The sequence below is a fragment of the Carassius carassius genome, chromosome 34, assembly GCF_963082965.1.
Source record: "Carassius carassius chromosome 34, fCarCar2.1, whole genome shotgun sequence".
Taxonomy (NCBI): domain Eukaryota; kingdom Metazoa; phylum Chordata; class Actinopteri; order Cypriniformes; family Cyprinidae; genus Carassius; species Carassius carassius.
In genome coordinates, this window is record NC_081788.1 from 25013801 (window position 1) to 25023285 (window position 9485).

At 34.1% G+C, this 9485-nt stretch overlaps 1 protein-coding gene across 2 annotated transcripts; it reads left to right on the top strand.

Moving 5' to 3' along the window:
- Nucleotides 1–509: 509 nt before the first annotated feature.
- Nucleotides 510–8593, top strand: unc45b (unc-45 myosin chaperone B). 2 transcript variants are annotated; one of them, XM_059523204.1, is made up of 20 exons: nucleotides 510–634; nucleotides 1431–1601; nucleotides 1684–1720; nucleotides 1860–2035; nucleotides 2120–2209; nucleotides 2298–2465; nucleotides 3484–3649; nucleotides 3759–3929; nucleotides 4374–4545; nucleotides 4620–4920; nucleotides 5036–5130; nucleotides 5785–5926; nucleotides 6061–6201; nucleotides 6426–6553; nucleotides 6642–6708; nucleotides 6789–6902; nucleotides 7124–7239; nucleotides 7533–7650; nucleotides 7748–7903; nucleotides 8068–8593. In XM_059523204.1, exons 2-20 carry the CDS (start codon nucleotides 1431–1433, stop codon nucleotides 8329–8331), a joined length of 2793 nt encoding a protein of 930 aa, XP_059379187.1. In that variant the 5' UTR covers nucleotides 510–634; the 3' UTR covers nucleotides 8332–8593. The 2 variants fall into 2 exon arrangements, with proteins under 2 accessions (XP_059379187.1, XP_059379188.1); XM_059523205.1 differs by lacking the exon at nucleotides 510–634 and adding an exon at nucleotides 760–884.
- The last annotated feature ends 892 nt before the right edge of the window (nucleotides 8594–9485 follow it).

Sequence of the window (9485 nt, forward strand, 5' to 3'; positions counted from 1 at the left end):
TTCTATTTTTATAATAAGCAGTAGTAAGCAGTAATCAGTAGTAATGAATCCCGGATGTTTGCAAGATGTTTTGTTTCATTGTAACACCTTCCCCCAGTTCTTTGCTACTATCTTCGAGAGTTCTTCAATTCTAGAAAGTACCAGTCAGAGCTCCACCGCCCCAGCTGTTGGGACACACACCTCCTCCCCCCTCCCATCGGTCGGATCAGGACATTTGCTGCTGATTTCTCAGCTGTCATTCCCTCTCCCTAAATAGACCATATCAGAGAGAGGCCATTTCACTGATATAAGGGGTGTCCATTTATCTGCAAACTAAAATTAATCTACCATCACAGGAATAAACAATCAGCATGACGTGGAATAACGATACATCCTGAAAGATAAAATCACATGTTGTCACTGGTAAGATGCAATATGCATTTGTATGAACAGGTTGAGTGGATGAAGACCTCACCACCCCTCATAATAAAATGGATCCATCCATTATCTTGGTATGTCCCCCCTCCCAATGTGCAAGATATATATATATAAGTGCCTCTTGGGGGGCTGTTTCTACTGATAAACCCAAACGACAAGAAACTACACACAGGACAGACTTTCCTCTTACGACGAAACAGAATCAACTTCAGTGACGGTATGTAACTGTGATGATCACATGTAATAATGCTTGTTTTTGTATGCATAATCTATAGAGTTATAGTGGTCAGAAAGGGGAATATATATCATTTATAGATAACAGAAGTTGCCATTGACTGTGTGCAGTATTGTGGAGGTCAGACCTCTATTTGTTGCCCAAATAAGGCATGAGGGTCAGACAGTTAAAGTCAGAGATAACGTGTGCTTGGCCATTTGCTTGAGAACACTGAAGGATCGGCACACAAACAGTAAGTTTGAAAGTAATGTTTTCATGTGCTACATTTGAATGTTGCAAGAATGAACAATGTGTTAGGATTAAAAGTTTGTGATTAATGCAAGACACTACAGTCAAGGTTTTTTAGTTTTTTGGTCAATTTTGAGATTTTTCATAACATGTTGTTTCAGACTAATGGAAAGAAAACATCCAAAATGTGTTATAATTGTTTATTTTACACACATACATATTTAAATAATACAATTAGAATTGTAATAATATTAATAATTACATCATTTTTAAGGAGATTAATTCGGCTACTTTAGTTACAAAATCATGTCATTTAAGTGGTATCTGTTGCGTAATGTTTTATATTTTTACAAAATATTTTTATAATAATTCTAATAATATTAATAATTACATATCTTTAGAGACTAACGCTGCTTTTAATGTTGTGTGCAAGTATATTGTCTGAAAGCTCAATCAAAACATGTTTCAATTTAAATGAATTTGACTGTAAACAGAAAAGAGTTGCATGTGAACAATATGTTACCTTTTATATGGTTACATTCTCTGTTAGATGGGAGAAATCGCAGATCCAGTCCAGTTAAAGGAAGAGGGCAACAAGCTCTTCCAAGCTGGAGAAATCGACAAAGCCATTGAGAGCTACACTAAAGCCGTCAAGTCCTGCAAAGACAAGAAGGTTCTGGCAGTCATCTATAGGAACAGATCAGCCTGTTTCCTGAAAAAGGTAAGAATCCTTTACACATTACAAGCCTATATAAAACACATCATTTTTCTGCATGAATTTAATTCAATGTCTTGTTTTCCAGGAAAATTATAACAATGCAGTATCAGATGCCACTAAAGGTAAAATGATTCACAAATTAATCAATCTTTATATATATATTGTTCTGGTTTCAGGTTTTACTATACCATCAACTATAACTTAGTTACTTTGTTACTATTGATCCATTAAAAAATATATTTTTCTTCTGACCAATTGTAGCTATCGATGTGGATGCTGCAGACATCAAGGCTCTGTACAGAAGATGTCAAGCGCTCGAGAAGCTCGGCAAACTGGACATGGCCTTCAAGGACGTCCAGAGATGTGCAACCTTAGAGCCTAAAAACAAGACGTTCCTCGAGACCCTCAGAAGACTCGGAGCTGAGATCCAACAGAAGGTGATGATCATTTCTGTCAAGATGCTTTTGAGTTCACATAATGCAATTCTGAGTCTATAAAGAGCATTTTTATTCTCTCTACAGCTGAAAACAACCTTCTCGACAGACTCCAGAGTACAGAACATGTTTGACATCCTATTTTCAGATGAATCAGATAAGGAAAAGCAAGAAAAGGTTTGAAAATTGTAATACCTGTTCCCTTCATGTTGAGCACAGTCATATGTTTCTCAGTAAACCTGAACTTGTTTGTTGGGTCCACTAGGCTGCCAACAACCTGATTGTCCTGGCCAGAGAGGACGCGGGTGCAGAGAGAATATTCCAGAACAACGGTGTGCCTTTACTCGTGCAACTCATTGACACAGGAAAACCTGAGATGATTCTGGCTGCCATACGAACCCTGTCAGGAATGTGCACAGGCCACAGAGCAAGGGTAAGGAACAGCCAAATAACCATTTTCTAATCTTTTTTCTCTGAAAATAATTAAAAATCCTCAAAAATTGCTCCAATTAAGATAAATATGATTGTAAATAAATATTCATATATATATATATATATATATATATATATATATATATATATATATATATATATATATATATATATATATGAATTTTTTTTTTAAGAATTTATGTTAAATTAATTAGTATTATGTTTGGTTTTATTTTATATTAAAATTAGATTTCCTCTATTTGTAAGCATAAATCAAACATTCATGTGACATTTTTATTATTATTATTATTATTTGCTTATTTTTGTGGATAAGAAAAATATCCCTAAATCAATACACTCTCTGCATTTATTATTTGGAGAAAATATAATATAATATAATATAATATAATATAATATAATATAATATAATATAATATAATATAATATAATATAATATAATATGATATAATATAATATAATATAATATAATATAATATAATATAATATAATATAATATAATATAATATAATATAATATAATATAATATAAATCATGCACATATTAAGATATTAAGATGCTGTATTATATTTATTATTTTACTTTTTTTCTGAAAAACAAGACAAAAATATTGATTAAAATATTTTTGCTAGTTTATGCAATTAAGTATAGAATAAAAGATTATGGATAAATAATAAGGAATACAATTAAGCCCACAGAACAAAACTAATCTCTCAAAATGAAGACAAAAATCCTTAAATCGACATATCTGAAATTGTTAATTATTAAGAATAAACATTTATAAAATAATATAATAAAAAATCTAATATTAAGATTTTCTATTATGTATGTAACAAAAAAACACGAAAACTGACTAAAATGTTTTGCAAGTTTATGCATCAACTAATGCAATAAAAGTGATAAGCTAATAAGGAATAATGGCCACAAAACACCCATTTTCTCTGTATTTGCGAACATTTGTTTAAAAATGTTTGTTTTAATAATATCTTTGGGTTTTAAAGGCAACCGCCATCATCCACACAGTAGGAATAAACAAACTGTGCAGCATCATGGGTGTAGACAACGAGGAGATCGTTCTGGCCACTACAAACCTGATGCAGTGTGTCTATGACTCCCTGTCTGGAGGAGATAAGAGGAATTATGGAAAAGAAGAGGCCCTTGTACTCGGTAAGAGAAGACATCTGAGCAAATGTAAATTCACAGTAACATTACTGAAGATTGTAATAATTTGACCCGATTTGCAATTGAGATCTTGCTCTTGTCTGATGACTGGCAGACTCCAGTAAGGACTTGAAGGATATTCTGCTTGCCTTGTTGGAGATGATCACAAGCAAGAAGGTGTCTGGACACGGCCGAGACCAGGCCCTGAACCTCCTGACCAAGAATGTGCCAAGGAAAGACAAGAAAAGCACAGACAACAGCAAATCCCTTTTCACCATTGACCATGGTATATCATTACAGTATTATATTGAAACAGATTTTTCCTGGTAAAAACTTACATACATACAGTTGCTTTAATGAATTTGGAGTATTCTAGAGGTATTCTGGAGTATGTGCCCGAGGATAGGTATTTGCATAAAACATGCCAAAACCATATCCATATATGGGCTTTCTGCACAAACGTTCTTTCATACTTTATTTTCTAACATAAATGTAATTTTACCATGATTAGAAGGCTTCCCAGACTATGTACTGTTTGCATATGTATGTTAAATTTTTATACATTTAGAATATCCTTTAGTTTGAAACTTTTTAGTGAATAATGATTTGCTTGTAAAAATGCTTGAATGCAGATTTCACATGCAAATTTCATGCACATTATTTGCACTGCTAGAAGGACAGAAAAGACATGTTTCCATATAATGTTTTTATGGAAATGTCTGAAAAACAGGTCTGAAGAAGATTCTGAAGGTCTGTGGTCAGGTTCCAGACCTTCCGGATCAGTTGCCCTTGACGGAAAACACGCAGCTGATTGCTAGCGTTCTTCTCAACAAGATCTACGATGACTTGCGCTGTGACCCTGAGAGAGATAACTTCAGAGATCTCTGTGATGAATACATTAAGTAAGTTCCACTTTCACCACAAAATTTGAATCCTATATAAACATACACACGTATACTATGTTGCTGGTCAACAGGAGCAAATTTGACCCCAACGACATGGACAAAAACATCCATGCCATCAATACTCTATCAGGCCTTCTGCAGGGGCCTTTCGACGTGGGCAACGTCCTTGCGGGTCGTCAGGGTGTTATGGAGATGATGGTGGCCCTTTGTGGTTCTGAGCGTGAAGTGGACCAGTTGGTAGCAGTGGAGGCCCTCATTCACGCATCCACCAAAACCAGCAAAGCGTCCTTCTTTATCAGCAATGGAGTATCTCTGCTGAAGGACATGTACAAGAAAACTAAAAATGAGAAGATCAAGATCAGAGCCCTTGTGGTGAGCAGACACTTTACACACTATTCAAACTGTGTTGTAGTGTTCATTACTTAAACACGAGCAGTTGGTGTATTTTGTATATTGAACATAATATATCCTTTTATTTTTTCCTCAGGGTTTGTGTAAACTGGGATCTGCTGGAGGAGATGATTACAGCATGAGACAATTTGCTGAGGGCTCCACTGAGAAACTGGCAAAGCAGTGCAGAAAGTGAGAATCCTAGCTTAATTTTATATGAAGGATTCAAATCATTAGAAATTACACTGTCTATTATCTTTTAATGTAATATTTTTAAATAATATAAAATCATGCACTATTGTTCAAAGGGTCAGTAAGATTTTTATTCAACAAGGATATATTAAATGCATTTAAAAAGTAATGACCTTTGTAATAATAACTATATATATATAATTATATATAATTAGAATTAGAATGATTTCTGAAGGATCACGTGACACTGGAGACTGGAGTAATGATGCAGAAAATTCAACTTTGAATCACAGGAATAAATTGAAAACAGTTATTTTAAATTGTAGTAATATTTCACAATACTACTGTTTTTACTGTATCAAACAAATGCAGCCTTGGTGAGACTCATTTCAAAAACATGTAAAAAAAAAAAAAAAAAAAATTGTAATAACCCTAAGCTTTTGGACAGTAGTGGTGTGCAACTTTTAGAACTCAAAACTTCTTTCTTGGCCCAAAAAGCCAATACACTGAGACTAAAATGTTTACTGTCAGAAACTCATGAACATTATATGACCATCCTCATTTACACTGCCTTTTTCAGTGTTTGCTTTGTGATTGCTTCATGCAGATGTTATGAGTTTATACTGCGTTTCAATTAGATTTTGTTTATTAAAGGTGGCTCTGCAACCCTACACTTGATGTGCGTACCAGGAAATGGGCCGTTGAAGGTTTGGCTTACCTTACCAATGATGCTGATGTAAAAGATGACTTTGTTGATGATGAAGCAGCCTTGAGGGCCATGTTTGAACTTGCCAAGGTGTGTTGACAGATAAAAAGACTGAAATAACTTGATCAAGTTAGGCAATTGCACAGATTTTTTCAGTCCGTATGACTTAATAGAAAGTTAAATATGAATTTACAAACGTGCAATGCAACATTTTTCTCTTATAGTCAAAAGATAAGACCATCCTATATGCTGTCGCCTGCACCCTGGTCAACTGCACCAACAGCTATGACAAGAAAGAGATCATCCCTGAGATGGTGCAGCTGGCCAAGTTCTCCAAACAACACGTCCCAGAGCAGCACCCGAAGGTAACATACACAGAATCCTGTGATGTAGCAAATTAGTCTTTATTATTACAAATATTCCATGTCTTTTCTCAGTTAATACTCATAAATGCATGGCTAATAATTAAAAATGTTGCTTGAAATTAGATTGAAGTGTATGATGTCAAACTTGCACTGCTGTCACTGCTTGAAAAGTTACGTCAGACAAGTTAATATATGTATCTTAAAACATTTCTCTTGTGCTTTAGGATAAGAAGGACTTCATTGAAAGGCGGGTGAAGAAGCTACTGAAAGCTGGAGTCACATCAGCTCTCACTGTCATGGTCAAAGCAGACAACTCTATCCTGACTGATCAGACCAAAGAGATGCTTGCAAGGTAAGACTCAAAAACTCTAATATAGCCTATTGATTTGTCATCTATTATGCTGCTGAACTTAATGCTCTATCTATTTTTGTCTACCCAGAGTGTTTCTTTCCTTGGCAGATGATGTTAAAGATCGTGGAACAATTGTAGCTCAAGGTGGAGGAAAGGTAAAAGACCACAAACCCAGTAGATGCTTCAGTAAATCTCTTGCTTTGGAGAAATTAAAACTTTTCACTATGTGTGGCAGGCTTTGATCCCATTAGCCCTGGAGGGAACTGACAAAGGAAAAGTAAAGGCCAGCCATGCTCTGGCAAAGATCGCAGCCGTCTCCAACCCTGAAATTGCCTTCCCTGGAGAGAGGGTATGATTACCGCTTATCACTGTGAAAGCCAACAGAATATGCAAAATACATTGTCAGGAAAGCTAAAAGGATTGTGAAATGCTCGAAAATAAATGTTTTGAGATATGTATGCATCGCACAGTATTGAAAACAATCATATCACATGTTATTTTGACAATTATTTTTGGTAGTTCTAAAATAAAAATACCAAATTTTCCATATATATATTCTTCCCTTTACAGATATATGAAGTTGTGCGACCGCTGGTTTCCTTGCTAAACACAGAACGAGATGGTATGGAAAACTTTGAAGCTCTGCTGGGTCTCACAAATCTGGCTGCCTTGAATGACAAACTTCGGTAAGTGTCATAGAATGTCATCTGGTGATGATCTACAAAACATTTTAGCTAGCCATTCGTTCTAAAGCCCCAACGTTAAATATTAAATGTAGATCATTTAGCAAAGGTAGAATTCAGAGAATTCAGAAGGAGGAACTGCAAACTCTTGACAGAGAAAGATGGAAAAGATGGAAAAATTAATTAAAATTAATTAAAACTTTTGAATTATTCTTTTGATGCCTTAAAAGCTCTTGAGCTTCCTTCTGGGAATGCAAATTTTTATCTGTGCAATTCTTTTTGTTTTATTTTCACAGAGTGAAAATCCTTAAAGAAAAAGCTCTCCCAGAGATTGAGAACTACATGTTTGAGGAACATGATCAAATCAGACAAGCTGCCACAGAGTGCATGTGCAATCTGGTTTGCTGCAAAGAGGTTTGAAATTACCATTGAGAACACATTCTTCTAACCAAATATTGTATTTTTTGTAGGTTTGGATGGAAATATTGACCAAATTAATTCATTTCAACAGGTTCAAGACAGATACCTGGAAGACGGCAATGATAAACTCAAGCTTCTTGTCCTGCTCTGCGGTGAAGATGATGTGCAGCTTCAGAGGGCGGCCGCTGGTGCACTGGCTATGCTGACCGCCGCACAGAAGAAACTGGCTGTTAAGATTACTAAAGTGGTATGTATCAATGATAACAGCTGTCATGTCCATTTGATTCATTTGTCCCATTCTACTCTACCACTTACTTAAGTATTGTGGCAGTACCATGGTACACGTGCTACAATGTTGTGATCAGATACTCAAAGTTGATTGACTCTACTATTATTTGTTATCATCTACAGACTGGGCAGTGGCTTGAGATCATACAGAGATTGTGTATCCATGACAACCCTGAGATTCAACACAGAGGTCTTGTGATGGTGTTTAATATGCTGGACGCTAATGAACAACTAGCCAAGAAGCTCATTGAATGTGAATTGCTGGAGATCCTGACATATGTGGCAAAACTAGAGGACAACCCCAAAAAGCAGGATGCTATTAATGCTGCTCGTGCCTGCCTGTCCAGAGCCATGGATACAGGACTTATCAAACCGTTTTCAAATTAAACCGAAAAAAATTCATTGTGACGTGTCATTAGGCGAGTACAGAATGGTCTGCTTTCTGGGAAAGTGGAAAGACTGCAAACCATTTGCAATGTTTCTTTTTTTAATTTCTATCGTTGAGCATAGTTCCTTTTGAAAGATTATGCGTTTGTGTGGCTGTTTGTTTGATCAGAATTTGGTATTTATTTAACATGCTCATTTCATATTTCATGTATTTGCACTGGTGAAGTTTTGATTCACAGATTAAAATCTTTTTTGAAGAAAAGATGAAGCGAATCCATTTCTTCATATTGATATGCTCAAAATCAGCCTTTGCGTGTATTTGTGCAAGCAAATCACAATAAAACACACACATTTACATTGGAACAGTTTATTGAACCTTATAAAATATAAAAAATATGAAACTCAATTTTATGCCCAAAAAAAGTGTAATTCAGAATTACATAAATATATTAAATTCTAATATATATATATACAGTACAGACCAAAAGTTTGGAAACATTACTATTTTTAATGTTTTTGAAAGAAGTTTCTTCTGCTCATCAAGCCTGCATTTATTTGATCAAAATACAGAAAAAAATTTAATATTGTGATATATTATTACAATTTAAAATAATTGTTTTTAAATTTATTAGACTTTAAATTATCATTTATTTCTGTGATGCAAAGCTGAATCTTTAGGATCATTATCACATGATCCTTTAGAAATCATTCTAATATGATGATTCATTATCGAAGTTGGAAACAGTTCTGCTGCTTAATATTTTTTCAGAACATGTGATACTTTTTTAGGATACTTTGATTAATAAAAAGTAAAAAGAAAGAAAAGAAAAAAAAAGAAGCTATTTTTTTTAAATATAAATATTTTGTAATAACAATATACACTACTGGTCAGTAATTTGGGGTCAGTAATTTTTTTTTTCTTTTTTTAAAATAAAATCAATACTTTCATTCAGCAAGGATGTGTTAAATTGATAAAAAGTGATAGTAAAAAAATATATTATTAGAATATATATTATTAGAATTTGTTTTTTTTTTTTTTATAAATGCAGTTCTTTTTAACCTTTTATTCATCAAATATATTAGACAGCAGAACTGTTTCCAACACTCATAATAAATCAGAATATTAGAATGATTTCTAAATGATCATGTGATAG